Source organism: Carassius gibelio, chromosome A9 (assembly GCF_023724105.1).
Source record: "Carassius gibelio isolate Cgi1373 ecotype wild population from Czech Republic chromosome A9, carGib1.2-hapl.c, whole genome shotgun sequence".
NCBI lineage: Eukaryota > Metazoa > Chordata > Actinopteri > Cypriniformes > Cyprinidae > Carassius > Carassius gibelio.
Genome location: NC_068379.1, coordinates 9,531,425 through 9,557,552, shown reverse-complemented (window position 1 = coordinate 9,557,552; position 26,128 = coordinate 9,531,425). Strand labels below are relative to the sequence as shown.

General features: G+C 38.1%; 2 protein-coding genes across 5 annotated transcripts in view; both read right to left on the bottom strand.

The window, feature by feature from the left end:
* LOC128020216 (uncharacterized) overlaps positions 1 to 26,128 on the bottom strand; it is a 426,958-nt gene that overhangs the window by 287,186 nt on the left and 113,644 nt on the right. The window lies entirely within an intron of this gene.
* LOC128020197 (polypeptide N-acetylgalactosaminyltransferase 13-like) overlaps positions 1 to 26,128 on the bottom strand; it is a 109,681-nt gene that overhangs the window by 12,434 nt on the left and 71,119 nt on the right. For 2 of the 4 annotated variants that reach the window (XM_052606907.1, XM_052606906.1), the window contains exons 9-11: positions 14,859 to 14,998; positions 14,015 to 14,113; positions 13,216 to 13,350 (exon numbers count right to left, since the gene is read on the bottom strand). In XM_052606907.1, coding sequence (XP_052462867.1) covers positions 13,216 to 13,350; positions 14,015 to 14,113; positions 14,859 to 14,998 — 374 coding nt within the window. Of the gene's footprint in view, positions 1 to 13,215; positions 13,351 to 14,014; positions 14,114 to 14,858; positions 14,999 to 26,128 lie in introns of those variants that run through there. The other 2 variants (XR_008185303.1, XR_008185304.1) reach the window with 2 other exon arrangements.

Genomic DNA, 26,128 nt, shown 5'->3' with positions numbered 1-26,128 from the left:
TGGGACATTTTTACTTATATTAGACTAGGTCAAAGAAAGAAATTTATTATTTGTAAAGTATTGCAATTTACATGAATTTCCAAATCCTTCTGGTAACAATGTATAATTCTATAGTGTCAAAATGACTGGGTTCGAGTCTCAGGCTGGCAATACCATGACTGAGCTACCCTTGAGCAAGGCATCGAACCCCCAACTGCTCCTCGGGTGCCGCAGCATAAATGGCTGCCCACTGCTCCAGGTGTGTGTGTGTGTGTGTGTGTGCGTGTGTGTGTGTGTGTGTGTGTGTGTGTGTTTGTGTGCGTGTGTGTGTGTGTGTGTGTGTGGGCATGTTTTTGTGACATATCAGGACACGACTTTGTATAATGACATGGGTATGACACAGGTATTAGAAGGAGAGGGTGACTTATATGGACATAACCCATGTCCCCATTTTTCAAAACGCTTATAAATCATACAGATAAGTTTTTTTGAGAAAGTAAAAATGCACAAAGTTTCCTGTGAGGGTTAGGGTTAGGTGTAGGGTTGGTGAAGGGCAGTACAGTATAAAAACCATTACACCTATGGCATGAACACACTTTACACAAAAACAAACGTGTGTGTGTGTGTGCACTTTGGATGGGTTAAATGCAGATCACGAATTCTGAGTATGGGTCACCATACTTGGCTGTATGTCATAAGTATACATTTTATCTCTCTATTTCTCTAATTATGTGGTAAAGGAACTTGCATCTTTGCAGATTAATGAAACATAATTTTTATTTGTTTATTCTTTTTGCTCCAACATTACATTTAACCTCATTTTAACCCTGTTTAGCTGTTTGAGTTTGCAGAGAAGGTATTCAACACTGTCTCTAAGCATCATGCCATCCAGAAGAACTCCAGAGGAAGATAATGAAAGCTGCTGCCCTGCTGAGTCAAGACACCCTTCCAAAAAGCCTGGAGCCTGCGGGTGATTGCTCCTCAACAGCTCTGAATGAAGGTAATCAGTCACTGTCTCGCACTGAGAGACAGGTGAGAATACGCACTGTTCTGCCTCTCCTCAACTGTAGATTGCTCAGACTCTGACACTATTTTACAGTTCATGCAGCAGACAGCATGACGAATGAGGTGCCCGCATGCGGTCTTGTGTTTAGAATGAATCACTGAGCAGAGAGTTCATAATGAACAGCAGTGAGTTAATGTTGTAAAACTCTCACAGAGCTCTCAGTAATTTCTGCTTTAATAGCACTTTACAGCAAAGCTGAACAGACAAAATTAAGTTGCACTTATGCATACTCAGACCTGTTGAAAATTGTAATTGAAAATTGTATTTTCAGCAAACAAGATTTCTCATCGATAACTATTGGATGATGCAGAAGATTTGGAATACAACACACAAATTGAAAATTACAAAAACTCAATTATACCATATTAGTTGGAATATTTTCCCCCATTCAAAGACTTCAGATTCAGTTTAGGTGCCTTACCTAATGTACCAGATTACTGGAAACAGCAACAACAGTTCAATCAGGACCACTTTCGTCAAGGATATTTATGACAATTATAATTGCATACAGTTAGTGTTGGCGGTATGGTTATGTTCTGGGCAACACTCCACACGCCTGTCCATGCAGCCATGCTTGGACAGAGCGGGGAGAGCAGCAAGACAGACCCCACTGGGGTACAGAACAGAGCCATTATAAGCATATATAATTACAATTCACAATTACATGAGTTGTAAACAAAATATCATAGAGACTGCTTACAATGAAGACACTGTAAAGAAAGAACAAGTTAGATCAGATTACAGGTTCAGTTGGTGGAGTTGGGGTTGGAGGAGGGAGTGGAAGAGACACTGAAGAATGGGAATTTAAATAGACCGCAGGTGATAGGTGTCAAGACTGGATTGGTACACATCAGGAACAGCTGACTGTCAGCTGATGCAAGAGTGACTAACATGACCTGACTGAACTAACGCAATGCTCGCTACTCTCTTAAATACAACATCTGCAATGAAGGTATCAAGTCTGTATCATGAGCTAGTGTTTCAGAATTTATATATATATATATATATATATATATATATATATATATATATATATATATATATATTTATATAGTTCTGTTCAACATATCAAAGATAGGATTTCTACAGGACAGTAGCCCAAACGCACACAAGAAAAATATTCACTGAATGTAGCAATACTAGGCCTTTTATTTCTCTTGCATAATGTGGAAAATATTTATGTATTTATTTATTATTAAATCTTACATTGTATCAGAAGATGCTTGAACCACACACACACACAAACACACGTGTGTGTGTGCTAAAAATATCAATAAAATTGGTCATCCACTTCCAGCTAGTTTACCTGTACTGTTATGCTACTTGATGATACTTTGGTTCTAGCACAGATAACTTAACCGTACATCTGTACCAAAAAAAAAAAAAAAAAAAAAAATGGATACAGTGATTATCTAAAGAACTGGACAAATGTTTTGAAATGTGTTAAAGGGATAGTTCACCCAGAAATCATCTTCAGAACACAGTTTAAATATTTTAGATTTAGTCCGAGAGCTCTCAGTCCCTCCAATGAAGCTGTGTGTACGGTATACTGTCCATGTCCAGAAAGGTAAGAAAAACATCATTAAAGTAGTCCATGTGACATCAGAGGGTCAGTTAGAATTTTTTGAAGCATCAAAAATACATTTTGGTCCAAAAATAGCAAAAATTATGACTTTATTCAGCATTGTCTTCTCTTCCGGGTCTGTTGTGAGCAACACAACAGTTGTAGTCATATCCGGTTTGCGAACGAATCATTCGATGTAACTGGATCTTCTTGAACCAGTTCACCAAATCTAACTGAATCATTTTAAACGGTTCACGTCTCCAATACGCATTAATCTACAAATGACTTAAGCTTTAACTTTTTTAATGTGGCTTACACTCCCTCTGAGTTCAAACAAACCAATATCCCGGAGTAATTCATGTACTCAAACAGTACACTGACTGAACTGCTGTAAAGAGAGAACTGAAGATGAACACGAGCTGAGCCAGATAACGAACAAAACATTGACTCGTTCACGAGTCAAGAACCGTCTCTGTCAGATGCGTCCGATTCGAGAACCGAGGAGCTGATGATACTGCGCATGTGTGATTCAGCGTGAAGCAGACCGACACACAGAGCGTCTGAACTGAACTAAGCGCAGGTAAACCAAAGGCTTGAATCAAGGGCAATCATCGCCAGTGACTTCATTACTTTGAGCGAAAAAGAACTGGTGAACCGTTTTCTTCAACTGGTTTATTGAATCGAACTGTACGGAAGAACCGTTTCGCAGAAAAGAACCGAACTTCCCATCACTACTGGTGATCCGAAAACCGATGCAACCGGTTCATGAAGTCAATCTTTTGTTCATTATCTGGCTCGGCTCTGTGTTCATCTTCAGTTCTCTCTTCAAAGCAGTTCAGTAAGTGTCAGCCACATTAAAAAAGTTAACAGCTTAAGTAATTTGTGGATTAATGCGTATTGGAGATGCGAACCGTTTAAAATTATTCAGTTCAATTTGGTGAACTGGTTCAAGAAGATCCGGTTAAATCGAATGATTTGTTCGCAAACCGGATATCACTACACTGTTGTGTTTTGAACTCGCTCACAACAGACACAGAAGAGAAGACAATGCTGAATAAAGTCGTAGTTTTTGCTATGTTTGGACCAAAATGTATTTTCGATGCTTCAAAAAATCCCAACTGACCCTCAGTTAGTAGGCTACATCAAATAATTATTACAATAAGTTAGGCTCCACCAGAGATCACTCGCTCATTACTATGGACCCTTGCACCACACCACATTGCTCCACTTCACTCCGGACTACATTTCCCATCATCCATTTCACGGATTACACCAACAGCTGTAACCAATCAAACACACTTTGCTTAAGCCATGGACTTCCTCTTTCTCACTTCCCAGTATTGTTTAGTGCTTATCACTGTTATAGCTGATAGTTACTCTATGGAGCCTCTTTCCTTGCCCTGTTGGACTCCTAGTCTTGGTTGTGGTTTTGCCTTGCCTGATTTCTGTTTTTGATTCTCATCGGTGTGTTTTGGATTACCCCTTTTGCCTAGCCCTCTTAATATTGTTTGCTGATCGCAGACACACGCTTGCCTTTGGATTACTCTTTGTCTTGTCTATTTTATTAGTTTGCTGTGTATTGACCCATGTCTGTTTCTTTCTACGTTAATGAATAAAGCACTGGAGATGGATTCACACACTGTTTACTCTGAAAAAGTTAATGACTGTCCTTCTACAGCATTTAACAGAGAGTAACATCTCACTACCAGTTACAAAAGACACTGTAACAGTCTGTCACAGGCAATTCTAGGTTCATTTTCCATCAATTCATTTTTTTAACCTAGTAATCATTCCATCTAGTGGCATTTTTTTTTTTTTTTTTTGGCCCAATGCCAAATTTACTTGCCAATCCCTGCTTTAGAAAATGTGTGTAAAGTGTGCTTGTGTAAAATCATACTGTACTGCCATCATTCGCAAATGGTCGATGAAACAAAAAACCTATGAGCGAAAATCACACTAGCATTAATGAAGCATTGGTGGCCAAACATATGACGGAAAAAGAATGCAGATTAAAAATGCTGGATTGGCCATTCAAATTCAGGGTTTAGACAATAAAAGCCCCTCGTTCTGTCAGTGCTGAGTGCAGCTGCTGTGAGAGCATGCTAATGCAAAGGGTCCATCTCCATAAGCCCGAGCCATGAAAGAAACCTTCACAATGAGATCACATCAAAAGAGCCTGTAAACAAAGACAGGCACATTTCAATCCACCATGAACAGATAATCAAGCTTAAAACTGCCTTCTCTTATCTGATGCTAAATAATAGCTGGAAAAGGTGGACATGCTGGCTACCAGAAAATGATCATTTCACCATAAAATTTGCATGAAATAAAAACACATTTCAAATTAAATTAAATTTGACACAAAGGTGCTCTGAAGGTCCTTGAAATAGTGGCATACATCTAGCAGCTTCTGTGATGTCTGTTTTAGCATTTGTGTGTCTCTCAGTTGCTGTCCTCTCCCATTTCTCTCAAAAGGTCAACAATTATTGCTCCTAAACGCATGGAAACCTGCTTTGAATGCGGACTCACTGCACAGCTGGAGCTCCATAAACCAGTTTCACATCAAAAGGCCTCACATTCAAAACATACTATAACCAAATATCTAATTTAAGATTAAATTAATCCATGTGTGGTTCATTCTCAGGAAGACATTTGAGTTGTATCCTTTACATCTAGTTTGTTTTACTGAATTGTATTGAATATTCTTTTTTTCTTTTCTTTTCTTTTTTCTCAATTCATGTGCTTGGTACAAATCACACAAATATTCACTGTAAATACACAAAGCATTTTTAATGTATCAGTAGTACTGGTGAAAAGAGAAACATCACAAAAGCCATGTCACAAGTTACTTTCTTCCTGTTCTAATGGGTGATTTATTACAAAGCACACTCAATCTAAGTAATAAATCCAGAAATTATGAGGATATCTATTCAAATTACAAGTATATAAATTCAGTAAAATAATGTAATGTGCTTCTGTTTTTGGTTTAGGATTAGTAACTATAATTCATTTAATTTTATAATATTTATTTATTTACTTAATGTTCAATCCATTTAATATTTTATTCCTCTTATTATTAATAATATTATTGTTATTATTGTAAAGTGTATTTCTCAAACGTGTATTGCAGTATAGTTTAAAAGGGTTTAGCAGAAGACTTTTTTTATTTATTTAATTATACATTGTTTCCTGAGAATGTCCCATGCCAAGTCCATGCATAGCTCTATTACATATCCAAAACTCAAAAACACTTGAGGGACAAACTAAAGTAACAGTCAAACTAAAGCCAGAATTATGGGCAAAATAATCAGGCTCATCTATAAATCTATATGAATGTGGGGAAAAGGACACTGTACACTGGAACTATCAGTTGCCTACCTACACCCTCATCACCTCTACAGGCTGATTTTGGATTGGGCTCCTGGTGCTTTCAAAACTGACCTGCCATCTACAGGAAGTTGTGGTAGTTACAGAAAGTAATCAGTTGGGCTGTAGTAGAGCTTCTTAAAAACCTCCTGTCGGGTGAAATTTTGGAGGATCAAGGCCTGAAAGGGGGCTATCGTCACAGTACTCCACCGTCGGGCCTATGTCCCGTCCTCCAGCCGACTGATGGTCAGACATGACTGGGTGATGATGTGCAGGAAGGTGTGTTTCTGGTGGGTACCAGGAAAACATGATGAAAATGAGGTCAAAATGTGGCCCAGTCTTTTACATTTTAAGTCATAGTTTTAATAGAAGCACAATTTACAGAAGTGCACTTGCTATAGTATGTTAGTTAGCACTTTAAAGTAATTGATTATATTTGTAAATAATTTGAATTATAATTTTAACTTTAGTGTGTTATTTAGTATTAGATTTATATATATATATATATATATATATATATATATATATATATATATATATATATATAAACACATTATATTTACATTTTGCAGTACATTTACAGTACAGTACATATTTACATTTTGCAGTACATTGTGCAGTACACGTTAAAGCATAGTTCAAAGAAAATAGAAGTAATCTTTATGAAATCATGCATTAAAAATATGTACTTAAGTCCTACTTAGCAGAGTATTATTATTATTTTAATTTAATTGCAATTAAGTGTCCAAAGGGGAAATTAAAATAGACTGAGACCACGAATTAAAATTATTCCATTTTGATAACACTTTACAATAAGTTTATATTTGTTAACATTAGTTAACTACAATTAAAAACATTTGCAAACTAAGAATGAATTTCTTATACTGTAAAGCATTTATTTATCTTAGTTAATGTTGATTCCAGTGTTTATTAATACAATATTAAAGGTTATTAATCATTGTTAAATGTTGTATCTGTTAATATTATATAGACCTGAGCTAACATGGATTAACAATGAACAGTTTAATTAGCTAACAGTAACAAATACTGTAAGAAAATGTACTTTCAGTTAATGCATTAAATATAGTTAAATTAACTATATTTGGGATCCTTATCATAATATATATATATATATATATATATATATATATATATATATATATATATATATATATATATATATATATATATATAAAATAAATAAATCTCAGTAAACCCAAATCATCAATTTTCACATGCAGTGTGAAAAAACTAAGAGCTTTTTTTAAAACAAATGCATGTCTATCTGGTTGCTGGGTATGAATTAATGGGAAACAGAAACACAATTTAATGGTGGGAGATTCCAGGATGCGAAATTATGTCAGTATTATCTTTCTTTGTATTTTGATCATTAAGTTCTGCAGAGGTGAAAACCAAACACTGGATACATGTTTATGTCCAACACCAAAGCCACCGAGAGGATGGAGATCTATTTTTAGATGGCTTCTGATTTCTTGAGTCCCTTTCTGATTTAACACTAAAGTTCATTACGGCTCAAGTGTGATGTTCTCTTTTACACTCATTCAAACTTTAGACTCATTTATTTGGAAATATAAACATCAGAATCGACTTGGCTGACAAAGAAGTGTGATCGGTTTTATCTCAATCGGTACCAATCTCGAATCTCCCTTTTCTGTCCAAGATACTAGAAAAGGTGGTATCCTCACAATTATATTCCTTCTTAGAGAATAATGGTATATGTGAGAATTTCCAGTCAGGATTTAGACCGTATCATAGTACTGAGACTGCTCTCCTTAGAGTTACAAATGATCTGCTCTTATCATCTGATCGTGGGTGTATCTCTCTATTAGTTTTATTGGATCTTAATGCTGCGTTTGACACAATTGATCACAACATTCTTTTGCATAGACTTGAACACTTTGTTGGCATCAGTGGAAGTGCATTAGCATGGTTTAAATCGTACTTATATGACCGCCATCAGTTCGTAGCAGTGAATGAAGATGTATCATATCGATCACAAGTGCAGTATGGAGTACCTCAAGGCTCAGTACTAGGGCTGCTACTCTTCACGCTTTATATGTTACCCTTGGGAGATATCATCAGGAAACATGGTGTTAGTTTTCACTGTTATGCTGATGATACGCAGCTCTATATTTCCTCGCAGCCTGGTGAAACACACCAATTTGAAAAACTAATGGAATGCATAGTCGATATAAAAAATTGGATGACGAGTAATTTCTTACTGCTAAATTCAGAAAAAACAGAGGTGTTAATCATAGGGCCTAAAAACTCTGCTTATAATAAACTAGAACACTGTCTAAGACTTGATGGTTGCTCTGTCAATTCTTCGTCATCAGTTAGGAACCTAGGTGTGCTACTTGATCGCAATCTTTCCTTAGAAAGCCACGTTTCTAGCATTTGTAAAACTGCATTTTTCCATCTCAAAAATATATCTAAATTACGGCCTATGCTCTCAATGTCAAATGCAGAAATGTTAATCCATGCATTTATGACTTCAAGGTTAGACTATTGTAATGCTTTATTGGGTGGTTGTTCTGCACGCTTGGTAAACAAACTACAGCTAGTCCAAAATGCAGCAGCAAGAGTTCTTACTAGAACCAGGAAGTATGACCATATTAGCCCGGTCCTGTCCACACTGCACTGGCTCCCTATCAAACATCGTATAGATTTTAAAATATTGCTTATTACTTATAAAGCCCTGAATGGTTTAGCACCTCAGTATTTGAATGAGCTCCTTTTACATTATACTCCTCTACGTCCGCTACGTTCTCAAAACTCAGGCAATTTGATAATACCTAGAATATCAAAATCAACTGCGGGCGGCAGATCCTTTTCCTATTTGGCGCCTAAACTCTGGAATAACCTACCTAACATTGTTCGGGAGGCAGACACACTCTTGCAGTTTAAATCTAGATTAAAGACCCATCTCTTTAACCTGGCATACACATAACATACTAATATGCTTTTAATATCCAAATCCGTTAAAGGATTTTTAGGCTGCATTAATTAGGTAAACCGGAACCGGAAACACTTCACATAACACCGTACTTTCTACATCATTAGAAGAATGGCTTCTACGCTAATATTTGTCTGTTTCTCTCTTGTTCCGAGGTCACCGTGGCCACGAGATCCAGTCTGTGTCCAGATCAGAGGGTCACTGCAGTCACCCGGATCCAGTACGTATCCAGACCAGATGGTGGATCAGCACCTAGAAAGGACCTCTACTGCCCTGAAAGACAGCGGAGACCAGGAAAACTAGAGCCCCAGATACAGATCCCCTGTAAAGACCTTGTCTCAGAGGAGCACAAGGACAAGACCACAGGAAACAGATGATTCTTCTGCACAATCTGACTTTGCTGCAGCCTGGAATTGAACTACTGGTTTTCGTTTGGTCAGAGGAGAACTGACCCCCCAACTGAGCCTGGTTTCTCCCAAGGTTTTTTTCTCCATTCTGTCACCGATGGAGTTTCGGTTCCTTGCCGCTGTCACCTCTGGCTTGCTTAGTTGGGGTCACTTCATCTACAGCGATATCATTGACTTGATTGCAAATAAAAACAGACACTATTTCAACTGAACAGAGATGACATAACTGAATTCAATGATGAACTGCCTTTAACTATCATTTTGCATTATTGAGACACTGTTTTCCAAATGAATGTTGTTCAGTGCTTTGACGCAATGTATTTTGTTTAAAGCACTATATAAATAAAGGTGATTGATTGATTGATTGATCGGTTATAATAATAGAAATATCAATAGCACCAACGATCTCTAAAGCTTCCTCTTTATTCAGCTGTGGTGTATGTCATATGTGTTTCTTGATATCTTGAGAATGCTGTAATGAATCTCAGATATTGATTATGATATAGTCACTGAAAATCAATGTGTGGAGAGGCTTGTGGACAGTATAGTAAACAACTATATTCGAGTACAGGCCTGCAAATATAGCTCTATATGAATTAATGCAACTGTGTTTCTCACAATGTTACAGTGGGAGTCTAGTTCACAAACACCACTACCAGAAGATTCAAACAAAACCCAGCAAACACAATTCAGATGATCTTACCTTAAAGTCATACTCCCATTTGCCAACATACTAAGATATGTATAGAAAGAACAGTTCATCAATTTCCAAGGCCAGTAAGTGCACAGCATCGCAAATGCGCACTTCTGCACCAGGATGATCAATATCCAAGAAATATGAGATATTCCAAAAATAAAGAAGTACACAAAGTGGATAATAATGTGATATGCAGCACCATCTGGTGGTTAAGAGCAGAGGCTTTCAACTAGCTGCAGGTCTAATGTGACATGGGTAACACTTTATTTTAAGGACCAAATCCCACTATTAACTAGCATATTGGCTGTTTATTATACAGCCCATATAGCAGCAAATTAAGAATTTATTGAGAGAAAAGTCGTAGTTAATAGTTAACAAGTGTTACCTATTCTAAAGCGTTAATGCACATATTAATGCCTTATTCTAAATGACTATATTTTAGATCCCTTAATTCTAATCCACACCTAAGCTTAAGGGGTTTAGATCCCTTAATTCTACTCCACACCTAAGCTTAAGGGGTTAGTTCAATCAAGAATAAAAATTTGTCCATGTTCTATTCACCCTTGAAGCATCCAATGTGCATTTGACTTTCTTCTTTCAGAATAATCCAATCAGAGTTATATAAAAAATTAGGCTTCAGATTAGTTTAAATCTAGGCAAAAAAAAAAAAAAAAAAGTAATAATAATAATAATAATAAAAGTTATAATAAAGTTTAATTATATATACACAAGTTTATCTTTTGTAATGCCGCTCTACTGTAAACTTTAAGTTATGCTGTTACTAGTTCCCTTTCAGTCGGTCATTCTCGACACCACGTCGGTGACCGACGAATATGGGATATCGCTTCGATAGACCAATCTACTTCGAGTGTAAACTAAACGAGCCAATGCACATTGGCATGCAATTATTGCATCCAGCTGCCGCTGATCACTGCGTGAGTATAATAGGGCAGCAGGTGCAATGCATACCAGCTTTTCGCTTTACGGGTGCGTCTTTGAGCCGAGCGTTAGTATCGCTCTGCTCAACTGTGTCTGCTGTGAACTACGAGTTCAGCACGATCTCGGAAGCTTTGTGTGGTTGGCTAGACGGCGCTTCAGCGGCGGTCGTTCCTGTGTCGAGTGGATTGAACCCTTCAGGCTGCACTACCCCTGTCGTGTTGCAAACGGCCAATTCCCCTATGCGCCTCAGCATTAAAAGAGCATTTCCTAAAGAGCAAATTTCTCTAAAAGAGCTTTACGGGTGCGTCTTTGTAAAGACGACGGATCGTCCTTATAAGGATGCCATTTCACCCGTGCGTTTCTGGGTGCGGTCGTTACCTGGCAACGGGTGATGGTCACAATCGCTGCCTCACGTGTCTGGAATATGACCATCTCGGAGATGCGAACCAGGCTCCGCTACCTTCGGGGGGGCGGAGTCCCGTTGCCGCATTCGCGATCTGGGGCTCGTTCTGGCTGCCGACAGACGAGAACCACTTCTGACTGTAGCGCGAGTGGTTTGAGGGTCACAGTGGTGGCAAACCCCTCAGGGAACCAACCCTCTGGGGACCACCACTCCTCTTGTACCTCCGATCCAGTGGAGCAACCCACGGAACACGCTGGGCCCTCTTCAAGGCTCCCCGACCAGATGTCGATCTCAGCATCGGAGGGAGAGCTGTCAGATGACGATTCGGCTGCACTTACACCCGAGGTGGGCGTGGAAGCGCGGCACTCACAGGGTCCAAGTTACACCGGCCTGTCGCCAAACCCTCACTCCGTGGTCAGATCTTTCATTTCTCAGGGCAGGGGTGCCCCTAGAGCAGATCTCCAGGCATGCTGTGGTTTACACGGATGCCTCCACCACCGGCTGGGGGGCCACGTACAATGGGCATGCAGTCTCAGGGGTTTGGACGGGCCCGCAGCTGCAGTGGCACATCAATTGCCTAGAGTTAGCAACGCACCTTGCCTTGAACCATCTCCAAGCAGACCGGGTACGTTTTCCCAGTGTTATCCAATCTCCCCCAGTGAGTTAGTGCTTTGACAATGGTGAGTGGAACTACTTGTTCTGAGCCCCGGCCTACACCTAATAGGGGCACAGGCGGCTCGCACAGGGCACTGGAAGGGGCAGCACCCATGGCGCTTTGATTGGGATCCCATATTCGTCGGTCACCGACGTGGCGTCGAGAGTGACCGACTGAAAGGGAATGTCTCGGTTATGTATGGTAACCCTCGTTCCCTGAAGGACGGAACGGAGACGCCACGTCCCGTCGCCATGGTTGCTGTACCGCCGCTGATCTGCCGGGTTCCCGGCTTGGCTCCTCTGCGAAAAACTGGTATGCATTGCACCTGCTGCCCTCTTATACTCACGCAGTGATCAGCGGCAGCTGGATGCAATAATTGCATGCCAATGTGAATTGGCTCGTTTAGTTTACACTCGAAGCGATATCCCATATTCGTCGGTCACCGACGTGGCGTCTCCGTTCCCTCCTTCAGGGAACAAGATTTACCATACGTAACCGAGACGTTCATTAGCTATATATGTCTAACACAACTTTTAGTTTAAAACTACATTTTAAAGCATAGTCTAAACTACTAGTTTAGTATTTTTTATACTGCAAGTTCCTATTTAGTTAAGTAGACTTTCAGTTAACTCGTGTAGAATACTGCTTGATTTATACCTTAACCAGTTACTACATAAAAAGACTTGCTCCTGTTTGACTTGATTTGACTAAAGTTTTGTGATAAAAAATTTAGTAGAAGTCAGTATGAATCAAATGTCACATGCGTACATGTGGTACATGCATAACTTGGGAAAAAAACTGTAAATATAATCAGCCAAATGTTTATCTGTTTCTGTGTGGGTCAATAACTCTTTGTGCAAAAAATAAATAAATAAATACAATTAAATTAAATACAATAAAAGTTTAGCTTCACCTTAGTACTAGTTAATCAAAGCTATTCTGTCACCCCAAGGCTGACTTATTACAATACACTCTCTTATATCTGCTTTAAAATAAGTGTACTAACAGCACACTTGAAGACACTTCTTTTTCTTCTTCCTTTTTTTAAGGGAAGCTATGTGTAATTTGAGGTTTAATTACATTGACTTAGAGTTAGTGTGTGCAAGAGTAATGTGGTTGATGTGTGTGTGTGTGTGTGTGTGTGTGTGTGTGTGATATGTACCTCTGCATCATACTCAAACATCTGGTTTCCTTTCATGTGGTGGCACTTCAGCATAACAACAGGTCCGTTAAGCCGTGATGCATCCAGGCACAGATCATCAGTTCGGATCTCTTTGTCAGCCGTATATGAGAACACCTGAAAATGGATTAATCAGCTGGAATTTAATTCTGTTAATTATTATGCAATCCCTTACTTTATTTACATAAACATTTGCTTACTTATATATATAATCAACATCTTAGCAATTGTGTTAGCCAATCATTTAATTTAGCAACAAATTGTAAAGGATTAGTTCAACCATAAATTTGCTATCAAGCTTACAACAAATTTTTTATTATTATTTTTGAGACATATTTTTTCACAAATCGATTAATCCAGTTCACAGATATGTGCTGGATGATTCGATCACAGTTCACATGGATCCAGATCTCGAGCTCTCAGTTCCACGCTGACTCAAAGATCTGCTTTCAGCATTTCAGAGGTAAAGATTAAGACCAGTTAATAATGGCTTATAAATGTGTTCATCTCACAAAATTGTTGTACTACTTTAGAAGATTACATAATACTTTTTCTGGTTCTTTTCACATTCTTTTACAGCCTCAGTCCCAATGCATTGTCCGTACTGTGCATTGCTTTTAATTTTTGTTTTCAACAGGAAAAAATAAAACCATACTGTAGACTTAGGTTTGTATGGATATGTTTAATGTTGGATGCAGAATTTCCTTTTTTTTTTTTTTGGTTTCTGGTTTGCATGTAAATGTATATGTATGGTAATCCTTTAATTTGATAACTTTCTCACCTGGTTGCCGCCCATTCCATGACAGTTGAAGAAGCCAACCTTTTCATTCTCTTTACGACCCATGTTATCCACACACTGATTTGTCTCAACATTTCTGATCTAATAACACAAGAGAATAAAGTCTGAAAATTTCATACAATGCAGCGTTCTTTCAGTCAAGCAATGTGTCAAATATATATATATATATACACACACACACACACACATTTTTTGCACAAAACATTTATTGCAGACTGCATTGAAGAAACAACTCAACTGAGAGAACTGCTCAACACAACAAGAACAACACTGCATGGCTGGGCAGGAAGAGAACTCTTGGCATAACCCCACACATAAAGCTGCAAATGTATTGTTACAAACTGAAGCAAACTTTATTGACAAGTCTGATTCTTTTAATGACCATGTCAAACAAGAAAACAGTCTTTTATTTGAAAAGTCTGTTTCCAAATGGAATGAGTGAGGATTTTTCTCTTGAAGACTTCTTGTGAAGGTGTTTAAATTGTGTTGTATGGGTAAGTTGTTTATGTGTAAGACAGTGATTTGGGTGATTGTTGCTTCTGGGTACTTAACTCTAATCGATTAGTGTGATGTCATGAGTGAAGCTTGTCAACTGTTGCTAATTTGTGAATGAGTAATCCAATATGCAGATGTTTTTAAATGTCTGTGTTTAATGTATGTTGAAGCTGAGGAAGGCTATTTTTGTATTAAAGTTCCCTTCATCACATACAATGCTGCATTATTTTTCATATTTTTGTACACAGTTTGTTTCCACGCACCTGGCGAAGTAGTAAAGGTGCGCCAGATCCCATCTCATTAGCATAAAAAAAAATAATAAAATTCTTACCTCCCCAAGTGAGAAATATCTGCGTGGAATCTGCGAGTCAGGGTAGATGTTCTCCAGGTACCATGAGAAGGGTTTACACTTCAGAGATTCCCTCAAAGCCTTCCGAGCAGAAACATCCCCATAATCCACCCGAACCACACCTGGAGAATCAACATCCAGAACATTCATCATATCCTGCTCTTTCATATCAGTCAAATGTGAATGCATGACCATCTTTTGTAAACTGCTAAATGAATAAATAACTAGGTACAGTTGTTGCCACTACCACCATGTCATGGAGACGCTGTGTGTTTAATTGTGAAAGCGAAACTATTTTGTTTGGCCTTTCAAAAGAGGACACAACTAGAAATCAGTCATTAAGTTGTATTTACAACACTGTTCCAGAACAGTTCAACCCAAATATTTAGATGTGTGCTGCACATTTTACGGAGGACGAGGACTGTTTCCTGAACCAGTAGCCTACAATGGGTCTGTGTCACAAAGACTGTTTCTGTAAAGTTGTTATTATTTATATATATATATATATATATATATATATATATATATATATATATATATATATATATATATATATATATATATATATAAAGTAATTATGTCCCTACTGGATGCAACAAATGCCTCGTTTGTTGTCGGTTGTTGTCTTGTCTAGTGATGAACTGAATCTTTTGAAAAAGTTTGCGTCTCCTGTACTCACTAATCCACAAAATGTTTAAGTTATTCAGTTTATAAACGTGCCTGACACTCCCTTTGACACGAAATCAACCAATATCCCGAATTATTCAGTTACTCCTAATGGTACATTGACTGAACTGCTAAAAGAGAACAGATGATGGGACGTGCATGAGCAGAGCAGCTGGACTGGGTCTTGTCCTGCTGGGACACGGCATCACAGTATTTAAATGGTGTAACATTTCTGTCACATTCTTGAGGCATTCGGCCAATCACAATGCACTGGATAGCTGGCCAATCAGAGTATACCTTGCTTTTCAGAACGATGAGCTTACTGAAAACTGACGATTTTTAGAAATATATATATTTCAAATATAAATATGTATATAAACTCATTGGCCACCACCACATCACTCTAACTGACCTGTTAAAAACAAATGGCTTATTTTTTATAAAAAGGCAGATTCTCAGACTAACATTAAATGCCTAAAAGAAAACTCAATGACATATTGAAAAATCTCAAATGTCTCAATTTAAAAGCAATTTAATTACATCTTTCACTACAGACACTAGAGGGAGCTTAAACATCACTTTATCCATTCTTCTCCAGCAAATGCTCAGTTTATATAAAATGTCCTATGCGCTCACATTAAAATTACACCTATCCATTCCCCAAACCACTTTTCCCCTCTAAAGTCATGGGGATACCAGAGCCCATCCCAGTGTCACACTAAAACAACCAAATTCTAATTCTCCATTTTCCATTTCAGTTCATATTAAACAAACATGCACATTTTGCGATGATTTAGACAGGTGGTGTATTTTAAGTGTGTGACTCAAGCAGAGGGGATAATATATCTGCATGACACACAACACAGAGAGAGCTGCTGACGTCCCAGAAGCCTCAGTGATCAGAGCACATACTGACAGCTGAAGCGTCAGGCACATTCTGTCTTTCTGCTGAGTGTTGACTTTTCTGCATTCCTTCACTTAGTCTAGCATTTTCTCTCTTTATGTCTGCCTTGATTTTCTGCTGCATTGTGACCCCTCCTCTCTCTCTGTACCTCTCTGTCTGTGCTACAGATGATAAATTATCTTGTGTGTTTCAGTAGACCCCTCGGGGCAGAGATGCGATCTGGTCTCAGATGCGATCACTGGATCTAAGTTACGTGTTACTGTGTCCCTGTTATATCTCTTCCCACTGAGCTCAGTCCACATGTACAAGAATAGTTCATCCAAAACTTGTACAATCATTCACTTACTCTCGTTGTTCTAAACACACATTACTTTCTTTCTTCCACGCAACATTAACGTTGCTGCTGCTTCAAAACTTCAAACAGGACAAACACATAAATGTTTCATAAAAAGTCCATATTATGATATGATTTTGGTCTGATTTATACCTGGTTAAAAAATTATCCACTTGCCACTGGCATCCAGGGCTGCAGGCTGTGCAAATATCACTGCTTTTTCTTTCAGATCAAGTCAGGCTTGGGGAAATTGTCATCTTATTTTATCAGGTTGGACTTGGGTCAGGCTTCCTTTTTAAAAATGTATTTATTAGGGATTTAAAGATTCAAATAATGTATGGATAAGTGCATTGCAGGAAACTGGCATTTGGCTGCACAGTGCAATAATGTGAAAATGGATGTGTGGGAGAATCTTATCTGATGGTATATAGAAAAAGCAGAACACAGACTAAAGATGATGCAAACAAAATTAGTTTATTCCCAAAAGTCAAGCAACACGATCCATCTCTCCTTTGCTGTTGAAGATTGTTAGAAGATATGCGCTGGAAACCAAACAGGCCAGAGATATGTTGGCAGAGCAAAGAGATTAGTTTGTTTAACAGGCGTAGCAGGCAGAATGCAGGATGAATGCAGGTGGAGTGAGGTCTAAAGCAAAAAAGAAACAGAATGAGAACTCCAACAAAACTGCACACAGAATTGCCTATATCACCAAAGCAATGTGTTTATCCCTCTATGGTTTATCCCGGGAAAGCATGTTTATTCTAAAACAGCCACAAACATCCCTGTTCTGAGGGATCATACGTGTTGATTCCCCACGTATAGTGTGAGCAGTCAAATCACAACTCAATGATCGGACCGTATAGTGAGCGCATAATAATCGTGAGCTTTGGCTTTACATCGCATGTTATCTACTCGAAATCGCACGGTGTATGCCCGGCATTATCGGATGAATTATCCAACTTTTTGTGATAAATTCACACCAGATGATAACAGTTCTCAAGCTCCATACTTTTCCAAATCAGGTATAGCCATAAGTCAGCCAGAAGCCACAAGCTTTCATCGATCTTGGTATTACATTATATTTAGCTATTTAGAATTATATTTATGCAATAAAAGGTCTCTTTAAATTGAGTTCGAAATTAAATATTTCCCAACCAAGACCATGCTTTCTACATCTGCTGTTCTGCTAACTTCCTCTACTGACTAGTGTTGTTTTTGGTGATCTGTTTTGATTTTAGTTTTAGTCTAGTGTTTGTGTGAAGCTGTCACTTTAGTTTTATTCATTTTAGTCACGTTCAAAATCTATTCAGTCTAGTCAGGTTTCAGTCAACTGAAAGTCTGAGCATTTTAGTCTTATTTTAGTAAGAATTGTCCATGACTATTTCCGTATAGTTTAAGTCTACGAAAACTGATGATATTACGTCTATAGTGATAACTGACAGTAACTGATAGTTTAGTCAATGAAAATTGTATTTTATTCTCTTTTTAGTAATTCAATTATACAGGTCCTTCTAAAAAAATAGCATATTGTGAAAAAGTTCATTATTTTCCATAATGTAATGAAAAAAAAATAACTTTAATATATTTTAGATTCATTGCACACCAACTGAAATATTTCAGGTCTTTTATTGTTTTAATACTGATGATTTTGGCATACAGCTCATGAAAACCCAAAATTCCTATCTCAAAAATTAGCATATTTCATCCGACCAATAAAAGAAAAGTGTTTTTAATACAAAAAAGTCAACCTTCAAATAATAATGTTCAGTTATGCACTCAATACTTGGTCGGGAATCCTTTTGCAGAAATGACTGCTTCAATGTGGCGTGGCATGGAGGCAATCAGCCTGTGGCACTGCTGAGGTGTTATGGAGGCCCAGGATGCTTCGATAGCGGCCTTAAGCTCATCCAGAGTGTTGGGTCTTCGTCTCTCAACTTTCTCTTCACAATATTACACAGATTCTCTATGGGGTTCAGGCATAGACAGTAAAAGAAATGGACACAGCGACCCCATTGGAACTCAATTGAGACAAGTGAAGCCCATGTTTAGCGTTTTTTAGCACTTCCGTTTCTGACGCGCAGACTCAAACGAAGCTTGACGACGTCAGCAACCTGTCTGACAGATGTAAATCTTCTAAGTGGCTGTGCGTACAAACTGCCATCATTAATCTTGCAGAGACGGCGAGCTTGAGCGGGGAGTTCTTTGTCGTGAGTGAGCAGGAGTAAGTATTCTGATTAATTATTTTGTATAGTATTTTAAAATGTAACGCCAGTATGCCATATTAAGTTAATTGCCTGCGAGATTCTCCTCCTGTCTGTACGGTAATGCGACAGAGAGTCGAGTGGTTATGACGCAATCGTTAGCCTATTTTTTACAAAAACTGTTAATACGGGGCGATAATGTAACATAGAAGGTAATGGAGCCCTTAATACATTGTCGTGTATCTTTAGAAAAAAATAATGGACAAACGTCTTTAAACGCCTCAGATGTAAAGTTATTCGCTGTCAAAGTGACGCCAAAATGAATGGGAGTCAATGGTAATGCTAACGCAAGTGAAGTTCTGCTAAAAGATGGCAGCCCCCACCCGACTTCAAATTCCGGTCGAGTTCCTTGCCAGGAGAGCTGGCAGGCCAATTGAGCACAGTAATACCATGGTCAGTAAACCATTTACCAGTAGTTTTGGCACTGTGAGCAGGTGCCAGGTCGTGCTGAAAAACAAAATCTTCATCTCCATAAAGCTTTTCAGCAGATGGAAGCATGAAGTGCTCCAAAATCTCCTGATAACTAGCTGCATTGACCCTGCCCTTGATAAAACACAGTGGACCAACACCAGCAGCTGACATGGCACCCCAGACCATCACTGACTGTGGGTACTTCAGGCATTTTGGCATTTCCTTCTCCCCAGTCTTCCTCCAGACTCTGGCGCCTTGATTTCCGAATGACATGCAAAATTTGCTTTCATCGAAAAAAGTACTTTGGACCACTGAGCAACAGTCCAGTGCTGCTTCTCTGTAGCCCATTTCCTGCACACGCCTGTGCACGGTGGCTCTGGATGTTTCTACTCCAGACTCAGTCCACTGCTTCCGCAGGTCCCCCAAGGTCTGGAATCGGTCCTTCTCCACAATCTTCCTCAGGGTCCGGTCACCTCTTCTTGTTGTGCAGCGTTTTTTGCCACACTTTTTCCTTTCCACAGACTTCCCACTGAGGTGCCTTGATACAGCACTCTGGGAACAGCCTATTCGTTCAGAAATGTCTTTCTGTGTCTTACCCTCTCGATTGAGGGTGTCAATGATCGTCTTCTGGACAGCAGTCAGGTTGGCAGTCTTACCCATGATTGCGGTTTTGAGTAATGAACCAGGCTGAGTTTTTAAAAGCCTCAGGAATCTTTTGCAGGTGTTTAGAGTTAATTAGTTGATTCAGATGATTAGGTTATTAGCTCGTTTAGAGAACCTTTTCATGATATGCTATTTATTTTAGATAGGAATTTTGGGTTTTCATGAGCTGTATGCCAAAATCATCAGTATTAAAACAATAAAAGACCTGAAATATTTCAGTTGGTGTGCAATGAATCTAAAATATATGAAAGTTTATTTTTTATCGTTATATTATGGAAAATAATGAACTTTTTCACAATATGCTAATTTTCTGAGAAGGACCTGTATATAAAAGATTATGAAGGTAGTTAGATTTAACCCAATCAATATAGTATAAGTACTTAGTATTACAGACAAAATTTCTATTTTAGCCAAACCCATTTCAAACAAGGTTATCTTATTATATTATTGTTACCTTATAGACTCAAGAATACATCTATTCCAGACACAGAAGACGCTCTTATTTGAATTTACAACATTTATTTTACCAACCAAGCATGTTAGAAGTATACACATCAGTCCCTTTCTCTGTGTCAGACTTAACTGTGTTTGCTGTCATCTTCTAAATAATGCCACGAGTGGTGCTTAAGGAAGTGACATCGGCTGCGTCTGCGCAGTGCGACCTGATGCAGGCCTTGAAGTGAGACAAAGAAAACAGAAACACTGAAAAATAATAATAATTCCCATACTGTACTCCCAAAACGAGCATAGTCTGGGTGTTCCTGTTCTGTCTACCCAATTGTATGCTGTGTATGTGTACTCAACAGTACACTGACTGAACTGCTGTGAAGAGAGAACTGAAGATGAACACAGTCAGTGTAGTGTTTGAGTGCATGCATTACTCCGGGAAATTGGTTTGTTTGAACACAGAGGAATTGTCAGCCACATAAAAAAAAATTAACTGCTTAAGTCATTTGTGGATTAATGCGTATTAGAGATGCGAACCGTTTAAAATGATTCAGTTCGATTTGGTGAACTGAATGATTCGTTCGCGAACCGGATATCCAGAATGCTTTGGTTTGAACTCTCTCTCACAACAGACCCGGAAGAGAAGACAATGCTGAATAAAGTCGTCGTTTTTGCCATTTTTGGACCAAAATGTATTTTCGATGCTTCAAAAAATTCCAACGGACCCTCTGATGTCACATGGACTTCTTTGATGATGTTTTTCTTACCTTTCTGGACATGGACAGTATACCGTGCACACAGTTTCAATGGAGGGACTGAGAGCTCTCGGACTAAATCTAAAATATCTTCAACTGTGTTCCGAAGATAAAAGGAGGTCTTACATATTTGGAACAGCATAAGGGTGAGTTATTAATGACATAATTTTCATTTTTGGATGAACTAACCCTTTAACCGGCTTGTCTGTTACAAAAGAGGTACATTCGTTTAAACCCCCACCCCAAATGTGTTGCGAATCATTTAACACATTAACCGACTTAAATCGTCAATTTTTTATTTTATTTTATTCCTTTAAATGTGTAAGAACTTCCCTCTGTTGTGCCAAAAATCTCTTTAAAAAAATATAAAAACACTAATTCTTTCTCTCCAGAACAGCCACTTCCATAGACTCAAGACATACCAGCCCAAACTATGTATTAATCACACACACACACATTCTTCAGAAAGCACACCAAAGCACCACTGGGCCACGTTTCCATGAAAAATCCCCCAATCCTGTACTCCACATTACCACAGAGTTCCTCCTGAATCTTTCCCTCTCAAGTGAACTGAAAGAGGTTTCAGTAAAGGTTAATCTCACAATTGTCCTTGTCCAGGCTACTGAGGCTTTCTAACCCCACTATAGCACTACATTTCCCAGGTCTCCCTAGGGGCCAGATGCAGATAAGAAAAGCAGAACGTTTATGAATACGTGAGCAGTGAAGCAGAACTCAGACCCTTAGTGCCGGGCATGAATAAAAGAAGCAAAGTCTCTCATCAGAGTGAAATATATGTTCCACTAATCTGCACTATAGCAGAACCGCTTGCGGACTGTCCATATCAGCAATTACTTCCAAGATAGATGGATCTTAAAATGTTTTAGGGGGATGTGAAACAGTAGTGGCTGGTAAAGTTGGGGATAAAATACAGTATTGATGCATCATGGTAGGAATAAAAGATAAACTTGTGTTCTAAAACTTTCACAGGAAAGGTTGTGAAACATAATTTGTGAATGAATAGTAACACAATGTGTCTAAACATTTTGCAAAATTTAAATTTTGCCACAGCTGACAAAGGTTAAAAAATTAAGACAATTTACCACCCAAAACTATATTTTACCAGACAAGATATTTTTCTTTCCTCATTCATTTGAATAGCTTTTACAGTAAGGATCCCCGTTCTTTTAATTTGACTTTAAAATTATGTTTTTACTTTCAACTTTGACCTTTACAATTTGTATGTACTTATTAAATATTGCTGGTAAATGTTATTTCCATATATATATATATATATATATATATATATATATATATATATATATATATATATATATATATATATATATACATATACAGTATTGTTCAAAATAATAGCAGTACAATGTGACTAACCAGAATAATCAAGGTTTTTAGTATATTTTTTATTGCTACGTGGCAAACAAGTTACCAGTAGGTTCAGTAGATTGTTTGTCAGAAAACAAACAAGACCCAGCATTCATGATATGCACGCTCTTAAGGCTGTGCAATTGGGCAATTAGTTGAAAGGGGTGTGTTCAAAAAAATAGCAGTGTCTACCTTTGACTGTACAAACTCAAAACTATTTTGTACAAACATTTTTTTTTTTTTCTGGGATTTAGCAATCCTGTGAATCACTAAACTAATATTTAGTTGTATGACCACAGTTTTTTAAAACTGCTTGACATCTGTGTGGCATGGAGTCAACCAACTTGTGGCACCTCTCAGCTGTTATTCCACTCCATGATTCTTTAACAACATTCCACAATTCATTCACATTTCTTGGTTTTGCTTCAGAAACAGCATTTTTGATATCACCCCACAAGTTCTCAATTGGATTAAGGTCTGGAGATTGGGCTGGCCACTCCATAACATTAATTTTGTTGGTTTGGAACCAAGACTTTGCCCGTTTACTAGTGTGTTTTGGGTCATTGTCTTGTTGAAACAACCATTTCAAGGGCATGTCCTCTTCAGCATAGGGCAACATGACCTCTTCAAGTATTTTAACATATGCAAACTGATCCATGATCCCTGGTATGCGATAAATAGGCCCAACACCATAGTAGGAGAAACATGCCCATATCATGATGCTTGCACCTCCATGCTTCACTGTCTTCACTGTGTACTGTGGCTTGAATTCAGAGTTTGGGGGTCGTCTCACAAACTGCCTGTGGCCCTTGGACCCAAAAAGAACAATTTTACTCTCATCAGTCCACAAAATGTTCCTCCATTTCTCTTTAGGCCAGTTGATGTGTTCTTTGGCAAATTGTAACCTCTTCTGCACATGCCTTTTTTTTAACAGAGGGACTTTGCGGGGGATTCTTGAAAATAGATTAGCTTCACACAGACGTCTTCTAACTGTCACAGTACTTACAGGTAACTCCAGACTGTCTTTGATCATCCTGGAGGTGATCATTGGCTGAGCCTTTGCCATTCTGGTTATTCTTCTATCCATTTTGATGGTTGTCTTCCGTTTTCTTCCACGTCTCTCTGGTTTTGCTCTCCATTTTAAGGCATTGGAGATCATTTTAGCTGAACAGCCTATCATTTTTTGCACCTCTTTATAGGTTTTCCCCTCTCTAATCAACTTTTTAATCAAAGTACGCTGTTCTTCTGACCAATGTCTTGAACGACCCATTTTCCTCAGCTTTCAAATGCATGTTCAACAAGTGTTGGCTTCATCCTTAAATAGGGGCCACCTGATTCACACCTGTTTCTTCACAAAATTGATGACCTCAGTGATTGAATGCCACACTGCTATTTTTTTGAACACACCCCTTTCAACTAATTCAACTAATTGCCCAATTGCACAGCCTTAAGAGCGTGCATATCATGAATGCTGGGTCTCATTTGTTTTCTGAGAATCTACTGAACCTACTGGTAACTTGTTTGCCACGTAGCAATAAAAAAATATACGAAAAACCTTGATTATTCTGGTTAGTCACATTGTACTGCTATTATTTTGAACAATACTGTATATATATATATGTGTGTGTGTGTGTGTGTGTGTGTGTGTGTGTGTGTGTGAGAGAGAGCGATAGAGAGATTCACTTAATTCTGGGTATTTTTTACAGTAGTTTACTGTTTATATTATTACTGTATACGTGAAATCAGTACTTGTAAATGAATTGCACAAATATGGCAAGGAGAGCATTTGTTTTGCACCGATTTGCGATTTTAATACATACTGAATAGTCGATAAACACTGATGATAAAGATTTACACAGAAATGCATTATCTCTCACATATTACTCTTTAAGGGTCACCTAGAATCACATCAATGTTGTCTTTGTAAGTATAATATTTTTTTATTTAGTTATTTATTTATTTATTCATGTATTTATTTATTTATTTGTTTGTTTGATGCTTTTTTTTATTTATTATTTTTATGATCACTCAGATGTTTCACTGGGGATTGATACAGATTACACGATTCCATTTGATGCACAAGCTCTTAATTCAGTTCTGATCTTGATTCAATTCAGTTTAATTCACAATTATTCTTATTTTCTTATTCTGATTCCAGTTTTTGAGTTTCATGAGTTTACATTTTTGGGTGAATATCCTGAGAATAGATATGCGAATGACCCTTATCTGATTGCAATCCAATGGCAGGGACGCACATTTCAAAGGAAAAGCCAGTAGCCTATAGGATGTATTTTAAATGTCCAGTAGTCCTCGAATAACAGTATTATAGTCCCATCTCATCCTGTTAACGAAGACGCAGTGTGGCGGAGGGGAATATGCCACCGCCTTGTGGGGGAAATATTCAGCACTATACTAAGGATGACTGAGTGAGCAACAGGATCCTAGTCCCCCCACCCAATGCTTTTAGTCTTTGTACAACTGTTAGACTAGTTGTATGTAGTGTCTATCGTGTTGCAATGTGTAATGCTCAAGAATCAGCGAGGTGGGCTTCAGGATTTACTCAATACACGGCAGCCACCTGAAGTGTGTGTATGTAGAAAACTCAGGAGGTAAACCTAGTTAACTGCAAAACCCGCCCTCCCCTGAATCTAACAGGATAGGTAAGACGCCCCCACTCCTTAGTATAAGTGACTCAAAATTAGCATAAACAGTTTTCAGTTAACAAACAAATTTTACATTTATTTGTACTGCAAGATTTTAAATGATTACGTTTTCCTGGTTTTCACAAAGTTTACAAAACAATTTCAAGTGTAAACAAATCAAAGTGAAATAAAAGAAATGTGGAAAATAATAGAGATGAAAAATCAACAGATTTGTGTCATTTACAGTTCAATCTGAGGAAAGTAAGAATCAGTGTCACTTATTGTAAGTAACCTTAAACAAAACGTTTCACAGTTAACTCAACCTTTCAAACAAAGTACACTTTGAAGTTCACTTCAATCCGGCTCAAAAATCCAAGATCCAATTCAAAAATCCAGGAAAAGAAAGGTGAAAAGTTATACTCTATCCATATATGAAGTTCACAGTCCCAAAAAGTTCAGTTATGTACACAAAAGAAAGACTATGAATCCCTTCGCAGGAAAATTCACTGATCACAGTTCCATCAAAATATCTGTATGATTTCACAGTTCAGATGACTCACTTACAGAAAATGGCAGTTTGCTTACCAGTTTTCAGAAGGAAAAGAGGAAAATAATTTTTATCACCACTCTTGGTTCATGAATGAGGTGCTGAAAGATGTCCAATGGATGGCAGGGTACTGTTTCTTCACTCACTAACCCTCAGCGATTGTCCTCGCGATCCTGACGACGGCAGCTTGATTCAACGAGGCCGCAATCCCAGCTGATGGAGGCACAATGAGAAGACAA